The sequence below is a fragment of the Rhipicephalus microplus genome, chromosome 4 (assembly GCF_043290135.1).
Source record: "Rhipicephalus microplus isolate Deutch F79 chromosome 4, USDA_Rmic, whole genome shotgun sequence".
Classification (NCBI taxonomy): domain Eukaryota; kingdom Metazoa; phylum Arthropoda; class Arachnida; order Ixodida; family Ixodidae; genus Rhipicephalus; species Rhipicephalus microplus.
Window position 1 is genome coordinate 199,858,938 of NC_134703.1, and position 26,387 is coordinate 199,885,324.

General features: G+C 46.6%; 2 protein-coding genes and 1 long non-coding RNA gene across 4 annotated transcripts in view; 1 reads left to right on the forward strand and 2 right to left on the reverse strand.

Annotated features, from left to right (window-relative positions):
- The window catches only part of Orc2 (origin recognition complex subunit 2), a 53,571-nt gene extending 48,668 nt beyond the window's left edge, over positions 1 to 4,903 (reverse strand). The window contains exons 1-5 of one of the 2 annotated variants that reach the window (XM_037423671.2): positions 4,674 to 4,903; positions 1,602 to 1,688; positions 1,458 to 1,532; positions 1,282 to 1,389; positions 1,111 to 1,205 (exon numbers count right to left, since the gene is read on the reverse strand). In XM_037423671.2, coding sequence (XP_037279568.2) covers positions 1,111 to 1,205; positions 1,282 to 1,389; positions 1,458 to 1,532; positions 1,602 to 1,688; positions 4,674 to 4,770 — 462 coding nt within the window. In that variant the 5' untranslated portion in view covers positions 4,771 to 4,903. Of the gene's footprint in view, positions 1 to 1,110; positions 1,206 to 1,281; positions 1,418 to 1,457; positions 1,533 to 1,601; positions 1,689 to 4,673 lie in introns of those variants that run through there. The other variant, XM_037423672.2, reaches the window with a different exon arrangement.
- Positions 4,904 to 4,976: 73 nt separating this feature from the next.
- LOC119172525 (protein NATD1) overlaps positions 4,977 to 26,387 on the forward strand; it is a 40,102-nt gene continuing 18,691 nt past the window's right edge. The window contains exons 1-2 of the mRNA XM_037423669.2: positions 4,977 to 5,165; positions 5,588 to 5,697. Of these exons, the coding sequence (XP_037279566.2) occupies positions 5,018 to 5,165; positions 5,588 to 5,697 (258 nt within the window). The 5' untranslated portion in view covers positions 4,977 to 5,017. The remainder of the gene's footprint in view (positions 5,166 to 5,587; positions 5,698 to 26,387) is intronic.
- Positions 7,221 to 26,387, reverse strand: part of LOC142814717 (uncharacterized) — a 37,739-nt gene continuing 18,572 nt past the window's right edge. The window contains exon 2 of the long non-coding RNA XR_012895037.1: positions 7,221 to 12,360. This is a non-coding gene — a long non-coding RNA (uncharacterized LOC142814717). The remainder of the gene's footprint in view (positions 12,361 to 26,387) is intronic.

The window sequence follows — 26,387 nt, forward strand, 5'->3', positions numbered from 1 at the left end:
TTTTTCCTAAGAAGCAGACCGTGGAAAAACTGTATCACGGACAGGCGATTGAGTTCATTTTGTCGCTGTATTACGCTGCGTATCACAGATCCCGCTATAGTTTCAATATGCTCATCAGCGTCACTACCGCATGCTATCGGGCGGTTGTGCGAAAGTCAGAAACCTTTCTGTACTTTTGCAAAAAGAAAAAAAAAATGCTTTGCAGTGGGCACTTTAGTCAATATTTCCCATCTCTTTCTTTGATGGCGGCGATGGCGCATGTCAGGAGATGCAAATTTGTAACTGGTGGTTTTTGCGTAGTACGCTTAGTGCGTAGTTATGCCACTGTCCCCAGCAGGTATGTATTAAAAGGGTTTCATTGTATCTATATAAGCCAAGTGTGGCTCAGGTGGCATAAATTATAAAGCGCACGTAGAACTAAGTTTACATACTGAAGTATGTAAACTTAGTTCAATAACAATTAATGTAAAACTTTACTCGCCCAACACGACTTCTGAAAAATATACAATTGAATGGTGTGCCAAGAACAGGAACGTTGCATGAAGAATTTTTAAATGCAGCACGTGTGTATTTCCTGTCTGTGTCCAGTTAACACTGTTATTTTTTTTTATTAAAAAGCACATGCTGCCTCCGCCTCTTAGAATGGCATTCAATAAGCCAAATCATTGCAGTGACAGGCTTTGAAACAACTTATTATGCATCTGATCACTGTGCATTCATTATTGATCATCATATTTCCCTATAGAGAAGGTAACATTGCTTTGCCGACAAAATGGTTTGTGTGCTGGAGTCTGGCACACACATGTTGAATATTGTGAGCATGAAGGAGGCAAACAAAAAGCCCCTCTGGCTGCACGGCAGGTGTCAGCACTAGCCACATGAAAGCGTGGCCACACCGAATGTCATCAGCTAATCCTCCTTGTGGTGTTTGTCTCCCTTTTCACTGTGTGGTGCTATTATCTATGAACATTAAAACACCAAGCTCCTACCTTGCAAGACATGCCAAAGTGAGAGGAAAAGCAAAATATGAGAAAAGCAAGGTGCCACGTATTAATGAATAAAGTTACCAAGTCAGCCTACACCAAAGAATGGACAGTGCCATAAAGTCACCTGATCACTTTCTTCGTCCTTGTCATCTCCAGACGATTGTTCACTGTCCGAGTCACCAGAAGATGCCTCTGCTTCGTTCTTCATCTTTGACAATTCTTTGAACATATTCAGAGAGAAAAAAAAGTCACGAATGTGCGAGTAATAAAGAGGGCAGCTTATCAACACACTCACTCTGCTTGATCTTTTTCCTTAGCGAGTAAGGTGATTTCGGGGTGACAGGTGTGCTGCAAGAGCCTTTCCTTTGCTCCCTGCTTGGAGTACTTGAAGCAGCTTTAACAACTGCATGCACAAAATTGCCACAGACAATCTTGAACAAAATAAAAACAAAGAATAGTAATGCTGCTTACCATGTTTTGCTTTCGGTGTGCAAGTGAGATTGAACACTTGGCGTCCCGTTAGTGTGTCACTGGTGGCATGGAGACCTTTAAGTGACGCATGCACACTTTATTGCAGTGTTCGTAGCATATAATTGTGCACCCTTTCAGACTTACCAACAGGAATCGGCGCCTCTTCCTGTTCCACACCAGCAACCAGAGGCGATTCAGCGGTCAAAGTTGGCTCTGCCTCCTTCGCTGCAACTACAAGAAAAGCACAAGTGTGAAGTACTAGTTAAAAACCGCCATTGTAGCAAAATGGTTATAAAGTTTGAATCTGAAAAGGACAGCAATGGGTGCAATCAAATAAAAAACAAAAAGGATGACTGACAGAAACTGACAAGTCCTAGCCGACACATGCCTTTTATATGTTGACATGTCTGTTATTCCTCCTTAATATTGTGTATAACAACAACAACAAAAAATGGTACGTTCGCTTTATACTACTTTCTTTCAAGACTTAATCGAGAGACGTAAAGGAACTGAAAATTGATTTTATTTATTTAGTTTTTTTACCCAGTTTTTTACAACGTTTTGAAAAGCTCCCCCTGAACAGCGGCTAAATCTGCACTGGTTGATTTTAAAAGCTCGTTGATAACTTATAGGCGAAATCTTTCGATCCAATAAGGCCACAGAGTCCCTCCTCTAGCAACGATGCAAGTGGTAGCCCTCCACACAAATTGTCCATCATGCTCAAAGCTCTGTTTTCACAGGAGTGCATGCAACTGGGGTCAACCACCTTCATTTTGACATTGATTTCACCTCGCAATTATTAAAGAGTGGGGTGCGACCCTCATTCGGCTGCAACCCACTTTTTCATAAGTTCGAGGTGCTCTCTTAACATCGTCACAGGAACAAGCGCGAACTCAACGAAGCCTGTCATATCAAGTAGAGAGGAAACATGAGCTAAGTGAGCTTTCACTCACCCTCCTCAAAAAAGATATGTCGTTTCGGAGCTTTTAACTTGAGACATTTCAACTTGTGGCAGATTCTTCTCGCATCACATCTTTATACGCACATGATGGTTTTAGTCCTGCTTCTTTTTTCAGCTATACATTTTCCAGTGTTGTTCATCAGCGCTTGTGTTGCGTGGTCATTCTTACTTAGTCCTGTTTTTGCACTGTTTCCCGCTCATTACAAGAAACATTCGGGGGGCCATCTAAATTCATCTTGAGAGCAGCTGTCTGCCGCTTGGAGACTGCCCCTTGTCAACTACACAAGCCCCTCATCTGCAAGTCAGTGCTTCTACTAGATAGTGTTCTGAACAAAAAGAGCACACATACTATTAAACCCATGAGCAGAGATACTGGGAAAGAAGACAGTACACATCTGAGAAGCACGCAACTTTTGAAGAAAATTGACCTCATCTGGATGAATTCCAGAAACAGCCAGATCGAAACAAGGATTCACTTCAAGATGGCACAAGCTCTCTCTTCTAACCGCAAGTAGATATCGACCTCCAATAAAAACGTGTTGTTCTGTTTGTTTTTATTTTGTTGATTTCTTCCAACTGTTTTGTAACATCAGTTTTGACAACACATCTACATTAGTCACAAGAGGTTAATGGCAGGTGGCAAAATTCAGCAAGTACTTCACCTATGTAGCAATACGTCCTTTCGTTTGGGTCGTATTCAAGAGATGAGAGGGCTTGGTGATCGGGAAAACAAAGTGCCCTTAGCACTTTCTCGATAGAATTGCCTTCAGGACTTCTTTTTCAGTAGTTCAGAATGTTGAAGACGTAGCTCTTATAACCTCGTACATGTCACTTTTCCGGACTTGATGCTTTAGGACATTTCTGATACAGGTTTATAGCTGTCCCATAACGTCAGGCACCAGTATTCAGTCCTAAACAGTCAGCAGAGGTTATGTGCACAGTAAACTCTCACGTTCGTCATTGCATTCAAAGGGAGTTTCACCACATGTCAGATCGTTTTAACAGTCTCTTGCTTCATGCTTTTGATGATGCCATCAAAGCCTTTTAAAAGAAAATCAACTTTACATTGCGAAGAATGCACAAGTCTTAAAACTAACGTTAATGCGTGCCAACATCAGAGAATTTCATACACAAGACAGATGACCCTGACCCTAGGTTTTGGAGAAGACAATGGTGCTGTCTATGTAGACCTTGCAAAAAAACATCTCGACGTAGTTCATGATCTTCCATAATTATGCCAAGAAGTTTCTCCAACAGAAAATAAGCTGGCTGTACCCATACAAATAACATAGCATTATAAAAGCAGCATATACATTTGTTTTGATGCTTAGTGGAGAAAGCATTGTATGAGTTAATACACGAAAAATGTCAGCAACCACCTGTCTCGTCTATCATCGCATCTATATTATTTGGCATGGGAGATGGTATAAGTTCTGTCTGACGATTGAGAACCCTGCAGTCAGTGCACAATTTGGAGGTTCCATCTTTCTTTGGCTCAATCGTTATAGGAAAGGCGAAATCTTAACGCCGAAGGTCAAATATTATTGGTGTTGAGAATCTGCGCCAACTCTGTTCAGTCATATTTTTTTACTTTTTGGACATATTGCCACGTTCCATATTGCCACCTTACATACAGTAAGGTGATTTTCGGTTGGCGGTCTTGTCCGCTAGTTTGAAAGGGATCTTGTGGGTCTTCATCGCTTGAGGACAGCTTCCTATGCATACAAAATCAGGGTAGATTGCTGCAATGTTCTTCGCCCACTAGGCAACTCGTTGGTTACTTTCTCTACCCTTCTTTGACCCACGCCTTGGTACTCCTTCGACTAAAACCACTTGGTATATGTTGACTTTTAGTTTATATCTTATCTGGACACATACATCGCACCCTTTATCCATATTACTTCCCTCTTTATTTCATGACCCTCGAACTGAACGTTTATGAGGCCCACTCATCATGCAACAAAACTTTTCCATCATAAACTCGTAGCTGCGAGATTCTTCCACTACGCAGGTGACTTGCATGCACCAGATCAGCATTTGTTACAGAAGTACCACTGTATAACAAAGCCACCATACATTCGTCTCCCACGGGAAGAAATAAATAATCTCAGTTGTAGTCATTGAGTGAATGGTTCTGAAGTGTCTGAAGTGAAGTGTCTACATGGAAACCAAAATGAGAGAAACACCTCCGGTACACCCACATAAGGAGCATTTGCACAGATCGCAACTGCCGACCCACTTTACGGACGCCTCACCTTTTTTCTTTTTCTTGCTCGCATCCGAGAGGTTATATATGTGTTCGATAACATCATCGTCGCCAACGAAACGAACTCTCACGGCTCCTTGGGCCATCTCGTCAGCTTGTTTGGGATGAGCGGGAAGATCGTGCGCGAGTTGATGTCGCGTGTGATCGAGCCAATAGAACTTGCAAACAACTAATATCTGCTTGAAAATAAATAAACAAAACTTTTTATGTTCCCCAAAACATTTATATGATGAATTAAAAGGAATAATTGCGCTTTGTTTTGGCCTACAACGTTGACAAACGCACGAAACCGCGGCTGTTATTCAACAATCGTACAGTGGCGTCTGCTTGCAAATGGCTTTGAGGTTTTTTGGGAAAGCGTGCCTGCGCGCTGTGCACAGGGCTCAGCCTAGAATGGCATGTGCGCGAAATCTTTCGCAAGAATCCTTCGAGGTTGAACACGACAGTGTGAAACGGGAATTCTTTATCAAACTCGGCAAAGGTACGTGTGATGGCGCTTGGAAGCGACTCGTTCGAACAGAAAAGAACAGCGCTACTTGAGACGCGGACAAGGGTACTTCTAGTACACTCTAACAAGGGAACACGCTAGAACTGGTGCTAGCTGTTGCTGGGTCTCGGAAATGGCAGTGCCCGTCCTTGTGTGTTCCCTCGTGTAATGTATAGCGCTGTTCTTTTATTTAGATGGTTCCCTTGTCTGCGTCTCAAGTAGCGCTTTATGCTTTATTTATTTACTGTTTTATTTTATGGTTCCGAGCTGCTTTCTAGCAAAAAGCGACGAATACAGCAAAGGGGAGCGGACTGGCACTTTTCTGCGTCCGTCGTTTTGTTGATAGCCAACTCGTTCAACAGTATGCTCTACTTCACGTTTCCAGCGTTTGTGTGACTACGTACGTGTGATTTCAGACAAGGCTGTCCTGCAGTACGAAGTGATCGACTCCAAAACACTCGATCTAGTCCACACAGAAGTTCCCGAGTCCTTGCAAGGCAAAGGCATAGCCAAGCACCTCGCTAAGGTATGCGCTTCGTCCTGTCTCTGTTTTCTTCGGTGGTTTCGTATTTCCACGCTGTTTCTCTAGTACTATGAAGGCTCACCAACAAGCTCGATCCCATTACCTTTTAAGGTATGCCCTAATTAGCTTTTTCCTAGTGCAGCACCGCAAGTGGAAATCGCCGAAGTCAAACTGGTGGCCCTTGGATTCCAAAATTGTTTGCCGCATGCTGGTAGGCAGTTTCAAAGGCCTGCATTCGCGCATCTTTAGGAGGAAACATTTGCATGTGTGTAATATCAGATGTCGCTTGGTCCGCTCCTGTTGTCGCGCTTTGGCCGCATATACTAACATAGCGACAGGAAAATCAGTTTTCATGATATCTTCCAAACAAATTAGTTGTTTCTTTATAGTTCCGGCCTCTTGAGGCACTTCAGCTGCCTACGTGCTGCTCAAAGCACTTCTTCTTGCTGGACAATGTACCAGTAAATGTTGCCGCAGTTCACGCAGAAGTTCAACTGAAGTGCCTAAAGCCTTTCGTAGCCACTGATAGCCACCACAACATTGCTTTCTGCTTGCAACTTGAGCGAACTTTGCTTTCTGCTTGCAACTTGAGCGAACTTCGTGTTCCTCAGCAAAAGACATGCTGTTGTGCATGCGTTGGGTAATGCAAAAATTTTCAACTGGACAGTTGGAACAAATCCAGGACATGGAGCTGTCCCGACAACAACGGTGTGGGACTCTGGACCGTACATGAAAAGTCAGGACAGTCCCGCAAAATTTAGGATGGTTGGTAACGTTCTTCCCGCCATGCAGTCTCATGAACAAACTGACATATTATTAAAGAAGCCATGTTGATTGCTTGTACAAGTTGGTACGGCATACTTCACATAAAAAAGATGGAAGACCAAAAAAAAAAAAATGGCACAGATGGCAGCACTGCCATTTGTGTCCTCCTTTCTCTGGTCCTCTTTCTTTTTTTTTTGCTGTTTTAATGTGATGTAAAGAAGTACTGTATAAACAGTGTAGGACAGGCAAAGACCTGACAGTTGGTGATGAAGTAGAGTGAACTGAATCCTTAGAGTCAATGGGCAAAAGTATCTCCCCTTTGTAGATTAAGTTCATTGTACTTAATTGCCAACTGTCCGGTATTTGCCTGTCATTCACTCGTATACACCATTTGACATAACATCGTTACTATACCAGTGTAGGCAATATAATTAAAAATTGAAACATGCACAAAACATAACAATATTTAAGAGAACTCCTGCATGTATTTTGAATTGGCAGCTGGTTCGGTAATAACCTATCTGTTCTCATTCAGATATCAAAATATCTAAAACAGAAAACTGGCCCTTATGTGTGGCTTTTATAGACATCACTGCGGAGTGTGATAGCGTTGATTGGAAAATTTGGCAGAAATTTGAATGAAATGGGCTTAGGGAGGTGACTGTATTTGAGAGAGATATACCAATAACATAGTTTGCATAGAATGAGAACAAATAAGTATTACGAAAGAAATAAGGCACAAATGAGACAGACACGAGAAGTGACACGGAAGAACGCCTACATGCAACTCATTTTATTCGAAGAAAATGGGAATACATATAGGCTCGCATTTTGACAGTGTTACTCGCATGGTGTTCTTGAAAGTGGGATAAGTTTTTGGTGACGGCACATGGTCCAAACATCTCCGTGATATAAGACCTTATAATGGCCTTATATTGCGACAACGTTAACTTTAGTCACATGTTTACTATTGGCTTTTGTAACGATAAGGAACATTGCATATTAACTCCTATCATCTAATCATCGCCAAACCCAGACGAATACAATGAAAACCGTTCATTATTACATGCACATCATTGCACGGCAACGTGCACTTCCTTTCGATAAAACTGACAACTGTGGTCAAAAACTGAAACACCACGGTCGGTCCTGTAGCCAGGGAGGTAGAGAAGCGGAGGGCCCTACAAGCCTCCAAATTGTCCCTTTCTCAAATAGGCACATTTCTTAAATAGTTAAGGACTTCAACAAGGGGTTGCTCAGAATAAAAACTTGCTTGCTACGGGCTTGCCTATGACGTACGTGTACCCTACACACACGTGTAAGGGCGGCAATTTTTAGGGGCAGCTCCTTATGGGTCACGGGCTATTGTAGTAATCACTGGTGGCACATACCCAAGAGAGCAGTCCATAGAATGTCCACTGGATGGCGGTACTTGTATATGATGAATACATGATGAAAAGATGTGAGATGGCGGGACTTGGAGTGTTCACTGGATAGGCGGACGGGCAGACGGACAAGTATATAGGGGCAATCGCACAGACGGGCGGACGCACTGGTAGTCACACAGATGGACGCACACACGGACGAACTGACAAACGCTTCGCCCCACCAATCATCATTCACTCCGTGGATATTCTGTGATTTTTTTCCGCCATTCTGATGGAGTGCGGCCCATTCACAGAAGTGCGAAATTTTTGTTTAATTTTTCAATGCACATATGGTAAAACCTATTTAATCGTGCCGTATATAGCTCACAGATAGCGCCTCATGGTGAAACCGCAGGACACCTATTACCATCTGGTAGCTTCCGCGAAATGCACCGTATGCGATGATGCTTTGGTTTGTTGACGATATTATTATTTTTTCTTTCTTTGAAATTTTGACTACCAAGCTGGAAAGAGCAGCCCTCAGTCGAGTGTATATGGTACTCTAAATGGGCAAGGAAAAGTCGGTTCAACTTGCAATGCTTGACTTAAAGCAAGAAAAAATGTGGTATTGACCACTACTTGTCTACTGATTTGCATGACATCGACTCCCAGAATCAGTAGAATCTGCTTTATCTTTTTTGCTGATGGTGTTGTCTTATTTCTAGACAGGATATGTAATGGCTGACAGAAGTGATGAAGTGTAACAAAATTTGGAGTAATGGCATTCACTGCTCCCAATGATGAGCCAGGAAGCACTGAGGGTAAGAGATTACAAATACCTTAAAGCATGTTTAAATGGGGGTGATAGATACATAAAGGGTCAGGAATAATCCCATGAAATTAAGGGATAAGAGGTGAGGTTTGTGGAAATCAATAGCGGTTCCAGGGCTACGTTTGGAAACTCAGTGGTGTCCATGAGGTCAGAGGTACAATCAGGACTGGATGTGAATTGTGGCACCCCTCACGTTGAGAGCTCACTGGAAAATGGTAAGTACAAATGTGAAGGTAAATATGAGATGGGCAAGTTGTAGGAAGCTCACAACAAAGCAAGGGTTGAAGAGAGGCTAAAGAGTATGAAAGAGAGTAGATGGTGTGATGTGATGTGTGCATGAAAGATCGCCAGTGCTTTGGCGTTAGGTGGAATAGGAGACGGCAATGTCCGTTGTGCTGGTGCGAAACAGAACGAATGCGGCAAATGGCAAAAAAGGAGGAAAAAGAAGACGAGCAGTGCACGGGCAAACAGAAGAAAGGCGAAGACGATTATGGACATCGGAACGAGTGCACTATGTCAACAACATGAGAAGAAAGTGGCCCAATCAGCAGGTACTACGAAGATTTCAGCGGCCAATCACTTGTTGACGCAGCAACTCAGAAAGCCCCAATGAGAAGCCGACGCGTCTACCCAAGGAGCCGTGACAGTTGGCAAGGTCGTTCAGGGAGGAGCAGGGGGAGGCAGTTCGCCAGCGTCACAGTCGTGGTTTGCCCCGAGTGCCTGGCAGAGGTCAAAAGTCGGCCTGCTTCGCTTGACCTCAAGCTTCGAGGGTCCATAAAGCCAACGGGAGGATACCGCAGCCACTGGGTCCACTGTCGGGCTGTAGCCCGAGTGCTTGGCTGTGGCCCCTGGTCCACGCGTCCAAGATGAAAACTGCCTAACTTCGTCGGCCCTGCCTTCGGAACCTACCCGCGCTCTGTCGTGCCTTCATCTGGGTGTCGCCCTGCTCTTCGCCGCATTCCGACGACGATGGCCTCCCAGTACACATATCTGCTCACCGTAGACATCTGCAACACCTCAGTGTACTAGCACTCACCGGTGATACTTTTGGTTACAGTTGGACTACACTTGTTTTTGCAACTGCTTAGAGCTCTGTACATAGGTTGTAAGATGTTTTGTTATCATCAGTGCGTGTTTCATGTTCATGTGTTATTTTCGTAAAGTTAGAGAAAACAGAAAACAGCCTTGTTGCCTTTTTATGGACTTTGTCGTCAATGACGCAACTGAGTTCGTCTAATCCAAATATTCCAAAAAAGCCCATCACAGATGGGTAGAGAAAGTGTTCTGCTATTTGTATAAAAAAGCATTGATTCAGAGTGTAGATAAAGAACTTGGAGACTTACCAGCAAGTATACGGCTGGCAGTGTAAGGGATATGGTGACAAAAATGGTAGTGCAAAAAGTCTGAAAGAATTTACTGAATAGAAGTGATTTAAAAAATACAGCTCTGAGTAACTGCCGAAAGGGCAAAGACAAAATAAGGAGGAAGGCATTGGATAATAGTTCAAGGGGAAACAATTTACTGTTCAAGGAAGGCTGGGTTGCCTCATGATGCATAGTTATAAAACAAGATTTCGTAAAAAAGAATTATGTACATGTTGGGGGGAAGCTAAGGAAATGGTGTAGCATATTATAATTGAGTGTGTAGATATCCACCAAGGTGTATGTTTGAGCACCACATGAAGATTTGGGTTTTGAGGGCAACAATGGAAAGGTAAACATGTATGAAACAGAAATATGCAATAGATGGTTATAGTGGGAGAAAACTAGGGATAAACTACGACAATAACTGTTGTGACAAATAGGGTCAACCTGCAAACGGGGGCAGGGTCAATTTATGGTCTTTTTTTCTATTGAAATTGTCTTTATTGATAGCACAAGGTGTTGGAGAACTTAAAAAAAAAAATCTTTTATTTTTCTTTCGAGCTTGCTGACACACAGGTCAACACCCTGCTATAAAGGAGATCCATGTGCTAGCTGGGGGAGTGAGTGAAACAACTTTATTGTTGATCCGGCATAAAGGGGGAAGAGGTAGGGGAATTAAAGCTAGACTCTAGCGTGCTCGGACGTCTCGAAGCTGGAGGGAAAAGCATGAAGGGAAGGCATTCTCAAGCTACACAAATCATATTGGCATTTCCATGAATAAAGAAACATGCAAGTAATAGATATTGATCATGTGCTTGCAGTATTCTTCTGCACTGTCCCTTCCACAACTCTATTACGGTTCTTCTGTCATCTAATCAATCCATTGCCCACTCTCACTCACATACATGTGTATGATAAGTTTCTTTGCAATCCTTACTTCATTCTGTCTAGTCTACCATTAGCTTTTTATGCCATCATAATCAGCCTGGCTACGCATACTGCACAGCAAAGTCCTCTCCCATGTTCCGTTAATCAGCCTGCTCCTGTGCTTTCGTGTTATCCCTGTAAACTCCTTAATTTTATCTGCCCACCTAATTTCTTGTCTCTTTTTCACACATTTTTTTTTCTTTTGGAATACAATTATTTACCCTTAATGACCAGCAGTTATCCTGCCTGTGCACAATATGCCCAACCCATGTCCATTTCTTCTTGATTTCAACTATGATTTTCTCAACCCTCGTTTGTTCCCTGACCCCATAGAGTTTCATACAATAATACCTAGAGGGGAATGTGGCGCTAGTGTCTACGCGGGCTCCTTCAGCGGTGCTTGTACCCCCATGGAAATTATGCGAAGTACAGGCTTCGGATCTGCTTCGGATAAATTACATTCTTGAGATTCGCGACGCTTTTTTCCTGAGTGTACCCCGCAGGGGCGTCTGTGTAAGTAGGCATTTGGTGTGTAGCGACACCACGTACCCGAGCTAACGGGAGGGTTTCGACTCCCTCCCACGCCTAGCCGTGTGGGGCTTTGCCGTGTCCGGGGAAAAGGGGATCTTGGGGGCTGAGTCCAATCTCGGGTGATTGGACCTTTAAGGCAGAGGCAACACACCCCTTTGGCCCCGGCTTCACGTTGACGGCACCCCTGGGCTGACACACCCAGGGAAAATCGGCAGTCGCCTTTTCCTATCTCTCTCCCCTACGACTTTGTCTTTATCTCTCACTTTTAGTCTGTCCTGTCTACTTCTCCCTTCTGCTCACTTCTGCTTCTTCCTGGCAGCAAGGGTTAACCTTGTGTGTTCACCCCACCTTGGGATGCCTTACATCAGGTTATAATGGCGGTGTACAGCTGGCGTATGCAAGCAATTTCTTCATGTCTTGCAGCGTCCCCTCGTTGGGCTTGGTGGTGGGTGGCTGCCACCGCCGCTGAACACACTCCATATTTTATGTCCAAAAACTTCCAACCGGCTATTGATCGCTCCCTGAAGAGGGCACACACCGAAGCAAGCTTTCAACTATTCCAACCAAACAAAAACAACTTTCCACGCTACCACGCTATGCATTGTGACACACCAGCAAAACCTGCCAGAAAACTTTCACCGTTCCTAGTTTCAAGGTGCCTAATAGACACACTTGGAACAGGGTACAAAGCAACAAAAATGGCCAGTGGTAACCTCCTCATTGAAGTTCGAGACAAGAAACAATATGATAAACTATCCAGTTTGAAGACTTTTGGTGATGTCTCCATCACTGTTTCAGCACATCATTCGATGAACACGGTCCGAGGAGTCGTGTCAGAGGATGACCTAGTTGACTTGAAAGATGCCGAACTTTTCGACGGCTGGAAAGAAGAAAATGTAATTAGTGTACAGAGAATCAAGATGAAGTGAAATGGCAAACAGACTCCAACAAAACATATAATCGATAACTTTGGCTCCAGCATCCTTCCCGAAATACTCACAACTGGGTACACAAAGCTTCGTGTTCGACCATACATACCTAACTCGCGACAATGCTTTCAATGTCAGAGATATGGCCACTGCTCGCAAAGCTGTCGTGGCCAGAAAACTTGTGCACAATGTGAAGTTTCAAGTCACACCTCCGTTACCTGCACAGAACTGACACACTGCATCAACTGTGATGGAAATCATGCCTCATACTCACGGTCATGTCTATTCTGGAAGAAAGAAAAAGAGATCATTGTATCCGGCAAGGCTACTGCATCACGACTGCGCATCGAACATGCGCAGATACTCACGGCGCGCTGTCGTGCGCCTATATAATCAGTGACTGAATAAACCGATGCCACTTTTTGTTCTGGCCATCATGCTGTATCGTCGTCCTTGCTAGCTACATGGTGTCAGAAGTGGCCACCGCGGACCGAAGCACGGCAGCAACGGCGCGGAATCGCCATGGACCTACTGAAGCCGCTGGAGCCATTGCGCCTATCGGACAACTTGTCTGAAAATTGGAAGCGCTTCAAGCAAAAGTTCGAGCTTTTTCTGCAAGCAACGGCAGCTGAGAAGTCCCCGACAAGTGACTCCTCGAAAGTGGCGCTCTTGCTGAGCTTCGCGGGAGACGAAGTGCTCGACATCTTCAACAACTTTCAGTACGGCCCTGAAGAAAGCAAGGAACGTTACGACACGGTCGTGCAGAAGTTCGACGCCTACTTCTCCGAGGTGAGCAATGAAATTCACGAAAGATATGTTTTTCGTACACGAAGCCAGGCGGAGAAAGAACCTTTTGAGAAGTTTGTGCGGTACTTAAAGAAGCAGGCGACACAGTGCAACTTTGGGGATCAGCACGATTCACTGATTAGAGACCAAATTGTGTTTGGTACGAACAACCCAAAGATGCGTGAAAGAATGCTTGCCGAGAGAGGCCTGACGCTACTAAAAGCCGAGGAAATGTGTAAAGCGGCAGAAGCAGTGGCACTAAGGAGCCTAGTTTGGAATAGGACAGAAGACAGCATTGACGCAGTTTCAAGTGGCGAAACGGTGACGAAAAAACGGCAGCAGCGGGAAAGAAAGCAGAGTCGCGATAATCAAGATATTTGCTGCAGGAAGTGCAACCGCAAACATAAACCTAAGCAATGCCCCGCGTATGGTAAATTATGTCATTCTTGCCGCAAATACAACCACTTTGCAAGTTGTTGCCAGAAGTCTGCCGCTGTTAGCGAAGTAGCTAATCTCGTTGAGAATGACTTTGAGATTCTCGAAATCGACTCAGAAAATTGTCGCAAAAAAGACTGGACAATCAAGGCTCGAGTAAATGGCAGAGAAGTGACGTTCAAAGTGGACAACGGTTCGCAGGCAAGCTTACTTCCATTTACAACGTACCGTAAGCTTGGATCCAAAGAAGCATTGCAACCTACCGGGTCAGTGTTGCGCGCCTACAACGGGGGCGTTATTTCAAGTTATGGAACAACGTCACAGAAAGTGTCTGTCGGAACCACCGAGATAAGCGTGAAATTCTTCATCGTAAAGAATGGGCGCCAAGCCATCCTTGGGCTCGATGCCAGTGAAGCGCTTGGATTGGTTCGACGTACGGTGGATGCTGTCAATGCTTCGTCTGAGTATGAACTTTTGAAAGATTTCAGGCACCTGTTCCAAGGGCTCGGCTGCTTGAAAACGCAGTACAGAATGGTCCTGGATCCAGACGGGGTTCCGGTCGTTCAGCCTGCTCGCCGGGTTCCACTTGCACTTCAGGAACCTCTGAAGAAGGAACTACAGCGAATGATCCGGGGGGGCATCATCGTCAAAGAAAATGAGCCAACCGACTGGGTAAGCCCTCTAGTACTGGTAAAAAAAAAAAGACGGTGCTCTAAGGGTTTGCATGGACCCCAGAAGAGTGAACAAGTATATCAAGAGGCAGCATTTCCCTTTACCCGACGCGAGGACTTGGAAGCACGGCTAACCGGTGCTACTTATTTTAGCTGTTTGGATGCAAACGCCGGCCTTCATCAGGTGCCCTTGGACAAGACAACATCAAAGATCTGTACGTTCTCGTCGCCTTTTGGCAGATACCGTTTTCTAAAGCTATCTTTTGGCATCTCATCTGCACCCGAGGTGTTTCAGCAGGCACTTTGTCAGGTATTTGACGGTCTGCCAGGCGTGCTCATATATATTAGATGATATCCTGGTCTGGGGCTCAACGAAGGAAGAGCATGATGAGCGCCTGGTAGCAGTCCTCAAAACTGCTGAAACAGCTGGATTAACGTTTAATCTGCACAAGTGCAAGTTTGGCGTAAAAGAGCTACAGTTTCTGGGTGATATCATAAGTGCGAACGGCATATCCCCAAATCCAGGGCTCGTAAAAAGTTTGGTTCAAATGCCAGTGCCAACATGCAAGGCCGATGTTCAACGTATGCTTGGTGTGTTGAACTACTTTGGAAAGTTCGTGCCGCAGCTATCTGAAAGAACGGCCCTGTTAAGAACTCTTATCAAGGCCAGTTCTGAGTTTGAGTGGACAGATAACCACGCCAAAGAGTGGAAAAGCGTCACGCAAATTCTGACCACCGCTCCCGTGCTCGCAATATTTGACCCACGACGGGAAACAAGGCTGTCTTGCGATGCATCGAAGGACGGCGTCGGTGCCGCTCTTCTGCAACGTCACAATAACGAGTGGCGGCCCGTAGCCTACGCATCTCGAGTACTGACTAAGGCAGAAAAACTGTACGCACAGATAGAAAAGGAGGCCCTAGGAATTTGCTTTGGATGCGAAAAATTTCACCAGTTCGTCTACGGCCAGAAAGTCACAATTTAAACAGACCACAAGCCACTCTTGTCAATTGCTCAAAAGGAAATTAGTAACATGCCACCTCGCCTTCAACGGTTCTTTTTGAGGTTGTTCAAGTTTGATTTTGTTTTGCAGTATATTCCTGGGAAACACCTTGTTCTTGCTGACATGTTGTCCCGGTCAACTGCTGACAACCAAGACGACGCTGGTGCTACTACCGACGTGGAAGTTCACGCAATCCAGCTTCTAGGTTACCGTGTCACAGAAGCAACGCAGAAAGAACTGCAAGCGGCAAGGGCTCGTGACCGCTACCTACAGTCGGTGATCGCAAGTTTGTCGGCGGGGCTTCCAGTACAAGGTGAACTAAAGCCTTTTGAGCAAGAACTCTCATTTGTCAACGGAATACTTTTAAAGGCGTCGAAGGTTGTTATTCCGAAAAGCATGCGAAAAACTATGCTTGAAAAAATCCATGCAGGTCACCTCGGCATGCAAAAACGCAAAGAAAGGGCCAGACACCTCGTATTTTGGCCGGGGCTTAACGCTGAGATTGGTTCCATGGTGCAACTTTGTCCTACATTCCGCAAGTATGCTTACAAACAGCCCAAGGAACCGCTTCAAATGCGGCCCGTGCCAGGTTGTACATGTGTCACACTGGTCCCGTTAATTAGGGAGGCGATCGCCGGGCTAATTCCAAGGGCCGAAGTATCGGCCCCCCCGAACCGCACCACGAAAGCGTGGACAATTTAGAAGTGGTCCTTTTTGGCGCGCCAGCGGACGCCCGCTGTGGCCCAAAGAACAAGTCAGAGCCGAGAGTTGATAAACAAACAATACTATATTCTCAATAATGGCAGATCGAAAACAATACACAAGAATGCACACGCCACAATAGTTGCATACAATATGTCACCAATCAAACAACGTACTACACAGTACAAACAGCCACACTCGAAACAACGGACACAGACAACAATACGCACTACAATGCAGTCGCATGCATTGAACAACCAAGACACTTAAAGACTAAAGAGATAGAAAACCTATTCAGTCCAAAGTCTTGGAACACAAGTCTGGATGATACTCTTCCGAGAATCACTCACTCAAAGTCCAGCGTTGTGGTCGTTCCGCTGCCCTCGAAGTTTCTCTTCCAGGAAACCTCACGTCTTCAATAGGCCACTCTCCAAACTTCAAACTTCTTCACCGGAAACACGTCGGCTTCACACACGCAGCCGTTGCCACTCGTCTTCGCTTGATAGCGGTAAACACATGCTCTTGCCTGTAGCTCGAGCCTTCACCCCTCAAGTGGAAATCCTCTTCATCTCCTGCTTTGTCCCTACGGACAAAACCTTCGCCGACTACACGGCGGTATACCCTACGCGCTCTGGCGCTAACTTCCGTCTTCTCCTGATCTCTCGTCTCGGCTGCTCGATTAAATACCTTCCGCGTGACCTTCCAGAAGGTTCTCGTCATTTCGTCGGCCCGATACGCAGCGAAGGCTGGGGAGAGGCGCGAGACTGTACGAATGCCCTCCGCGATGGATGACTCAACCCGGCGTGACCACGCCTCTTTCGTTCTAGAAATTTCGCGGGCTTGCTCGGCCGCCGATGTGGGGTGAGGAGGTTCGTCGGCGAAGCCACGCTTCCGAGGGGAGAGTGTGCGCCCGGGGAGCCTTGGATGTTTGCTTTCTTTTTTTTTCTTTTGACCTCCCGGTGTCTCTCAAGTGGTGGGTTCGCCATATCCAAGGTCCTACCTTGTCAAAACGAAGGACCAGAAGCTGTTAAGGCGCAACCGTCGTCACCTACTTCAAACTGGCGAACGGTTCATCGAGGAAAGCGACGACGACATTGATACCAGATCAGCGGACAACAACGTTGGTGGCCATCCGACAGTGGCAACTTCAACTTCGCCAGCCAATGGCCGACGTCGCGAAGTTCCGACGTCAGGCCACCCTTCGCCACCTGTGGTGCGTCAGTCAACTTCACCACCGACGCCAGCTTTGAGAAGGTCGACTCGAACCGTGAAGCCACCACAGCGTCTTCATTATGATAAGGACTTTAACCAAGTGTATGATATAATTTTTTGAAATGCCATGTACTTACCACTGGACATGCGCAGATACTCACGGCGCGCTATCGTGCGCCTATATAATCAGTGACTGAATAAAGCGATGCCACTTCTTGTTCTGGCCATCATGCTGTATCGTCGTCCTTGCTAGTTACAATCATCACGTTGAAGGTGAAGGAAAACATCTCATTTGAAGAAGCAAGAAGAAGGGTCTCGTCATTTTGTGGCCCAAAATCATGCGCTGATGCGGCGCGTCCAAGGGTCGCACCGCAACAGCCCTCGCCACTGCTTCGGCCTGCATAGAGCGAGCCGTCGGCTGTGGTGCCTGCCCTCAAGGCGGCAGTAGTTCAGTGTACTCCACCTACATACCCTTACAAGGAAACGTATAATTGCAGATATTTATGATGTTTACTTGCGATGAGAATGCCTGACACACTGGCGGGCTGGGACCAGTCTCTATCCACTTCGTAGTCTTTTCTTCCAAGCAGAGACCCTCTACCGCTTTATGCCCCTATCCCACTACTGCCTTGTGGCACTACCCCGCGGCGCTAAAGTGCCGACTTGGCGCTTGTCACGAAAGCAGTGTGTTGGGCGACATATAAGGCTTCAGTCTTACGACGTGCACAACAGTTGATGGTGGTGGCGTTGAGTGCGCTTCATCGACGACTCGCTGTATCTCGTAGGTGAGGTTAGTGACCTTGCGTAGGACTTTGTATGGTCCGTCATAGCGAAATAAGAGCTTTGCTGAGATGCCGATGTGACAACAGGGGTCCACAAAAGTACTAGTGAACCGGGTGGATAAGAAACTTCACAGTGGTGATGATCGTACCGATCTTTCTGAGAGGCTAGAGAAATTGTGAGTCGGTCTCGGGCAATCTTTCATGCTGTGTCGGCTCGTTCTATGGTATCGCGGACGTATGTGACAGGGGAGCTTGAACCAGCGGGAAGGAGTGTATCGAGAGGCAGAGACGGTTCACGTCCATAAAGAAGGTAGAACGGGGAATAGCCTACGGTGTCATGTCTGGAGGAGTTGTAAGCAAAGGTGAAATATTTCCAATACAGCCAAAAAAAGCTAAAATTATTCCCGTGTTTAAAAAAGGAGACTGGGCTTGCATTTCAAATTATCGTCCTATCGCTATTCTTCTTTTTTTTTTTTAGCAAAGTCATTGAAAAGTGCATTGAAAAACGCCTTACCACATACCTCTCAAAATTTAATATTCTTTCCTCAAATCGATACGGCTTCGGGACGGGTTCTTCGACTGACTATGCTTTACTTTCTTTACAGATAAAATAAAAAGTGCCATTGATTCTGGTTTCTACACAGGATCAGTTTTCATAGATCTATCGAAAGCATTCGACTCCATCAATCATGGCATCCTCATTTCTAAACTACGGGCCCGTGCTGAAGCTTGTAAAGAGTTATTTAACAGACAGACAACAGGCTGTGTGTGTTAGTTCCTCGCTTTCTAACTTCGAAATAACAAACAAGGGTGTTCCGCAGGGATCGATACTTGGCCCATTACTTTTCTTACTTTACGTAAATGATTTGCTTAGTCACCTATCACAAACAGAAGCTTTCCTTTACGCAGACGACACAGCATTGCTTGTTAGCGATCGGTCTCTAACTGCTCTGACATCGAAGTTGAATACTGATTTGAACAATATTTTAGCATGGTGCCGCCTTGATTCGCTGAAAATGAATCCCACCAAGAATTCATTCATGCTTTTTCATACCAGTCACAGAACACCAAAAATCTTTCCCACTATCATTCTTAATTCTCATGTCATTAGTGCAGCTGATGAATGTTCATTTCTCGGTATTACTTTAGATTTTAACTTAAAATTTACGAAACACATCGCCCATTTGAAGCACGAAATTGCTCCTGGTATTAGAATTTTAATAAAAGCCAGGTACTATTTCAGCAAACGTACACTACTAACTCTGTATTATTGTTTCATTCACAGTCATCGGAACTACTGCATCACGTCATGGGGTACCGCATATGCAACACACATAGCACCTCTACAACATTTACAAAATATGGCCATTCGTATACTAATGTTCAGCTCATTCAGCTGCTGTGTGTCTGACATTCTTCATAATAACAAAATCCTATCATTAGACAACCTTGTTAAATACAATTTATCCATAGTATTATTTAAAATAATGAAGAACCGTCCTCCAGTAAACATATTTCCAGATGCTGTTCTAGTAAACACCAACCGAACAAGATTTGCAGCTAACAACAATTTATTATTGCCATTAGTCCATACTATTTATGGAAAACACTCCATCTATTTCACGTCGTTATCAACCTGGAACAGTCTTCCCCTTAACATTAAGCAGTCTTCATCATTAGTTCATCATTAGCTATTTTTAGAAACACATTATTCACTTTTCTGCTAGATACCTTAGAATTCTAAGATGTATAATATTATCTGCACCTGTTCATATTCATGCACTCTTAATGGTGCCACAGCTACTCATCTTTTTCTTGCTTTTTTCGTTCCTCTGTTCGTTTCATCATTATTATTTGGGTTTTTTCTTTAATGTTCTAAGCAGTGTTTTGTTGTACTTACGATTGTTAAAATTTGTTTTTCCATTTACTTGTATAAGTTATTCCACGTTGCTGTCAGAGCTGCATTTTACTTGTGCATATTTATCACATTTTCTGACAGGTCACCTTTCAGCCAAGTGCTCTAGGACCTCCTTCTGTATGTTTATGTAAGCATGTATGTTTTGTACGAAAGCAGAAATAAACTGAAACTGAAAGGTGACGTAGGGTAAGGTTGCGTCTCAGTCGCGGTGGCCTGGAGAAACATACATCGACAACATGTCAGTGATAGAGCGATTCAGGCGCTCTGTAAGTCCATTAGTTTGTGGATGATATGTCGTGAACTTGTGGTTCGTGGAACAGGAACGTACAAGATCCTGAACAGCGCGAGATAAAAAGTATCGGCCTTGGTCAGTAACGAGTTGTCGAGGAACACCGTGATGCAAAATGATGTCGTGCAGTAGAAAGTCGGCGATATCAATAGCGCAGCTGGTTGGGAGAGCGCGGGTGATCGCGTAACGTGTCACGTAGTCGGTCGCCACGGCAACCCATTTGTTCCCTGATGCAGAAGTAAAAAATGGCCCGAGAAGGTCAAGCCTTGAGCGGTAGAATGGTTCAGCAGGGATCTCAATAGGGTGAAGGAGGCCAGCTGGAAGCGATGTTGGTCGTTTTCGACATAGACAAAAATCGCAGCTGGCGACATACTTTTGTACAGAGTGATATAGACGTGGCCAGAAAAAAACGCCGCCAGACGCGATCATAAGTGCGGGTGACTCCCAGGTGACCAGCGGCAGGTTCATCGTGAAGCTGTCGGAGAACATCTACACGCAAATGGGAAGGCTAGACGAGAAGGCTAGACGAGAAGGCGGTCGGAATTATTAGGGCGCATCTTGTGGCGCTAGAGAATCCCTTCATGAAGGAAATACAAGTTCAGAGAAGTGCGTCGAGTAACAGAACTCAGGCCTTCTATGATGAGAAGTAAATCTGGGTCGCGGCGTTGCTCAGAAGCGATATCAAGAAAGTCTGATATTGATAAGACGCAAGCCTCAGTAGCTCTCTCTGTGGCGTCTGGCGGATCCACTAGATACCGTGACAGGCAGTCGGCGTCCTGGTGGAGGTGACCAGATTTATACACGACCGAGAAGGTGTATTCTTGGAGCGGGAGAGGCCAACGACCAAGACGTCCTGTGGGATCCTTGAGCGACGAAAGCCAGCAGAGCGCATGATGATCGGTTACGACAGTAAAACTGCAGCCGAACAGGTACGGGCGAAATTTAGTGACAGCCCAAACAAGAGCAAGACACTCTCTTTCGGTGATGGAATAGCTCTTCTCGGCAGAGGACAAAAGGCGGCTAGCGTAGGCGATGACGCAGTCACGTCCATGCTGACGCTGAGCTAAAACAGCACCAATTCAGTGGCCACACGCGTCCGTACGAACTTCTGTCGGTGCGTTCTGATCAAAGTGGGCTAATATTGGAGTAGTCGTGAGGGCTGCAATGAGTGCCGAAAATGCAGCACGTTGAGGCGAATTCCAAGTAAATGGGACGTCTTTTTTAAGAAGCTCGGTGAGAGGCCGCGCAATATCGGCAAAATTCCGGATGAAGCGGCGAAAATAGGAGCACAAACCAAAGAAGCTCCGGACATCCATAGCAGAAAAGGGTACGGGAAATTGAGTCACTGCGCAAATTTTGTCCGGGTCGGGCTGTACCTCAGATGCACTAACGAGGTGACCAAGTACAGTTATTTCGCGATGGCTGAAACGGCATTTGGTGGAGTTCAGCAGGAGACCAGTGTTGTGGGATACTTGGAGAATAATGGACAGTCGCTCAAAATGGCTCGCGAACGTCGGTGAAAAAACAATTATATCATCCAAGCAGCACAAGCAAGTAGACCATTTCAAGTCGCACTGAAGGGAATCCATCATGCGCTCAAAGGTGCCCGTGCATTGCAAAGCCCACACGGCATTACTTTAAATTGATATAACCCATTGGGGGTTACAAATGCTGTTTTTTCTTGATCTGCCAATAACTAGATCGAATGTCAATGGACGAGAAAAACTTTGCGCCATGAAGGCAGTCAAGGGCATCATCTATTCTTGGTAAGGGGTAAATGTCCTTTTTAGTGACCTTGTTGAGATGTCTATAATCGACGCAAAACCGCCGTGTGTTTTCCTTCTTGACAAGCACAACCGGGGATGCCCACGGACTAGATGACTGTTCAACGACGCCTTTGGCGAGCATTTTCTCGATCTCTTTCTGGATGACAGAGCGTTCGGCAGCGGAGACACGGTAAGAGCGGCAATGTATTGGGTTGGCATCGCCAGTGTTGATGTGATGGGTCACAACTGATGTCTGGCCTAAAGGGCGGTTGTCTAGATCGAATATGTCCGCATAGGATGTCAAGAGCCGGTGGAGGTCTTGTGCTTCGGAGGGCGAAAGATCTGGCGCTATCATTCGGCAATGTCAATGCTTGAAAGGTTAGGCACAGTGAGCAAGTTGACGTGAGGAGTAGGCTGCTCAGCTGACACTTCAGAGATATCACACTCTTTCAACGACGACACTACACCTAGTTTAATACCAGGAGGCAGCAGGTGCGCGGAGAAACCAAAGTTTAAAAGAGACAAATAGGTCTGGTTGTGGCGTACTCTCACGACGGTGTGTGGGACAGCAATGAAATGATTTAGCACAACGTCGGTAATGGGTGAAACGACATATTGACCATCGCACACAGGCAGATCATACACGAGCTGCACGTAAGTCGCGGCTTGCGGCGGAAGATGCAGGAACTTGGTGGCACAAAGGTGACTTAAAGCATCACGGGCAACAGCGGCATTAAAGGCAGTTCCAACTGAAGAAGGCCCGTCGAGCAGTCCATAAGAGCGGAGTGTGCAGAGAGAAAGTCGAGACCGAGAATCGCGTCATGTGGGCACTGCTCAAGCACGGTGAACAATACGACGGTCTGACGGCCAGCAATACACACGCGAGAGGTGCACATGCCGAGAACGATAGATGTGCTCCCATGGGCAAGCATTACTGCACACTTAAAAGGAGGCATGATGACTTTTCGCAGTTGCATACAGAGAGCAGCGCTCATGACTGAAATTTGTGCGCCAGTGTCTATGAGGGCTGTAACGGTTACGTCATCCACCAAAAGTCCCAAAATATTGCGGCCTGTAGGAATCATCAACAGAAGATTTGCAGACCAGGTCGTTAATGCTGTGTTACCTCCGGGAGCTGCATGGTCTAGTTTCTCAAAGTTGAGGACCCAGGTCGTGCAGGAGACCTGGATCGAGGAATCATCGGCGAGAGAGAGAGATAGACGGCCTTGGTGTGATGGTGACCGGCTGAACCTTCGGCCCTGAACGTTAGTAGCAGTAGGCTGGGGATCGTACCGAGTAGAAAACCGACGAGAGTTGTCTTCAAAACGGCGTCATGTCCCAGTGTTCACGGATGAATTGGTCGTCCAACGATTGCAGCAGTAGCGCGCAATGTGTCTGGCACGAGAGCAGGGAAAGCAGATTGGTCGATCATCCGACGTCCTCCATTTAGCAGGATTCCGGTAGCGTGAAGGGTACACCGGGATCTGGTTAACCGAAGCCGAACTTTCGGTAGTGCGAACAGCGCAAACTAGTGCGATGCCGAGATTTGCTATTTCTTGGCGAATGACGGCTTGGATGAGGGAGATGGTGGATGCGTTATCTCTAGGGCCATTGGAAGCGATGACTGCAGGAGCCATTACTTCGAATTCACGGCGAACGATCCGGGTGACATTTTCGGATTATGTAGCTTGCAGGAACCTGGGGCAGTCTTCGCAGCTTGAAGTGGCTGCAGTATTAGGCAGGCGCGCAAACTGGTGGGTTATACGATGGTTCTTGGCGTGCTCGAAGCGTAGACATTCGTTCATCACCGCTTCGACGGTGGCGCAATCTTTAACAATCAACAGGGTAAAGGTGTCGTCGGCAATTCCTTTCGATATGTGGGCGATTTTGTCAGTTTCGCTCATGCTCTCATCCACCTTTCGACAGAGGCCCTATACGTCCTGTATATAAGATACATAAGATTCTGTCGATGTCTGCACATGACCTTCCAGGTCTTTCCTCGCGGCCTGCTGTCGCCCAAATGATCTGCTGAACAACTCGACAAGCTTCATTTTGCAAATGTCCCAGCTGGTCAACTCCGACTCATGCGTCTCATACCAGGTGAGTGCCGTATCCCGCAAGTAAAATACAACGTTGGCCAGCATCAACGCGGGGTCCCACCTATAGTATTCGCTCACGCGCTCGTACAATGCGACCCAATCTTCGACATTCACCTTGTCCTTGCCTGTGCCTGAGAAGGTTCCGGGGTCTCGTGGAGGCAGGAGAATCAGAGGAGGCAGCTGCTGCTGCTGCTGCGGCTACCGTGGCTGCGGCTATTGTTGCTGCGGCTGCTGTTGCTCTTGTGGGTAGGTCTGTTGAGCCATTGCAGGAAAATGCATGTGGCGACCACTCCGAAGTTCCGTGTCGGTTTGTCGGGAGAGCCAGGTAAACCTACCCCGCACCTCCACCAATAATCTTACCAGAAAAGGTATAATTACGGATGTTTACGGTTGTGGTAAAGCCTTTGAACAGTGGGTCGTCCTCTCCAGTGCCTTCTAGTGGGTCGTCCTTCTTATAAAAAGAAGAGCAGCTCGTGCAGAGAGTCGGTCCCCCGCATTGACTGTCACTGTCATAAATCATTGCGGAGTGTCCGCCAATAAACCTCTTAACAATTTGGTGGAGAGTGCTGAGAGTGCTGTGCCCTTCAAACACCTTCGGTCCGCATTCGATGCCCTTGGAGCTTCGATCCCGTACCGTGCCTTCAGCCATGCACCAAGACGCCACCCAGCAAACGCTTCCTCTTACGCCGACGCCATGTCCCGGTGTCCCCCGCATCCGCGACCCTCCTGTATTCACCGGCGCAAATGGCACTGACGTCGAGGACTGGCTGGCCATGTACGAACGCGTGAGCGTCCCCAACCATTGGGACGAGGCTGGTAAACTCGGCAACCTGTTTTTCTACCTCGCGGGTGTGGCCGGCAAGTGGTACAACAACCACGCATCTGATTTCCCGACTTGGTCGGCTTTTAAAACCGCTGTCGTCGACGTGTTCGTCCGTCTGGCCGTTCGTAAGCTGCAAGCCGAACAGCGTTTACGTGAACGAGCCCAGCAGAGCGGCGAGTCCTTCACAAGTCACATCGAGGACATCTTTGACTTGTGCAAGAAAGTCGACCTGAACATGTCAGAGGTTGACAAAATCACGCATGTTCTAAAGGCATCGTCGGCCTTTAGGTGATGAAGGCATCGCCGACGATGCCTTCACCATGCTCCTGGCAAAGAACCCCCGCACTGTGGCAGAAGTCATTACGTTATGCCAAAGTTACGACGAGCTGCAGCGGCAGCGCTTGATGACCCGTCGACCGTCGCCACGTAATGCTGATCTCTCGGCCTTGTCAGCAGTTCCTGACCACGCAACCTTGCTCACCGAAATCAAGTCGTTCGTGCGTGAGGAAGTTGCCCGCCTGGTCTCTTTACTGGATTTTGCTTCCCCACAACATGCTCAACAGCCATCTAGTACACTTCTACCTCCGCTCCGCCGAGCCATTCAGCGGGAAATCGCGGAGGTCGTTCCTGAATACCACCAGCCGTCTCCTGTATCTGTGCCACACAGCTGCGGCTAAGTTGTCGCCAGGCCGCCCCCACCAATTTCTGTCGCTGTTGCCCTAAGTTACACTGAAACCGTCGCGAGGCCCCAGGCCTTCGGAGAAACTGTCTCGCCTACATACGCCGGGGTCACCCACGTGCCCCGAGTGCCGCCTACCATGCACTCATATCAGCAGCCAGCTCGCCCATCGCGTTCTGCGACATGGATAGGACCCGCGAACCGATGGCGCACTGCTGACAATCGCCCCATCTGCTTTGCTTCTGGTTGCATCGGTCATGTAGCATGCTATTGCAATCGTGTGCAGCAACCGCAGGTCGCCTCCAACTTTCCCAGCCAATCAAGCCGCTCTTATGACCAACCGCCACCTATGTCACCGTCGTCCCGTCCCGTTCCGTCTACCCGCCGTTCATTATCTCCACGACGTCACTCACTGTCGCCGATGCGGCCACGTCCACTCGAGGGCGACCAGGAAAACTAGTCGTCGCAGTCCACGAGGCAAGGGCTGCAACGCTGTCAAACTGCGGAGACCCTCAGGAAAGCCCGTCGAACGTGATAGACGTGCTTGTAGATGGCGTTCTTGCATCTGCCTTTGTAGATACTGTAGCCGCCATATCCGTCATGGACGCAAAACTTAGCTGATTACTGCGCAAAGTGACCACACTGTTTTCCGGGCTCTCCCTCTGTACAGCCAGCGCCCAAAGCATTCACCCTACAGCGATGTGCACAGCCCGCCTTATGATTCAGGACGTGATGTATGCGGTCGAATTCATCATAATTCCTTCATGCTCTCACGACGTCACCCTAAAATGGGATTTTTTCTCCCGCCACGACGC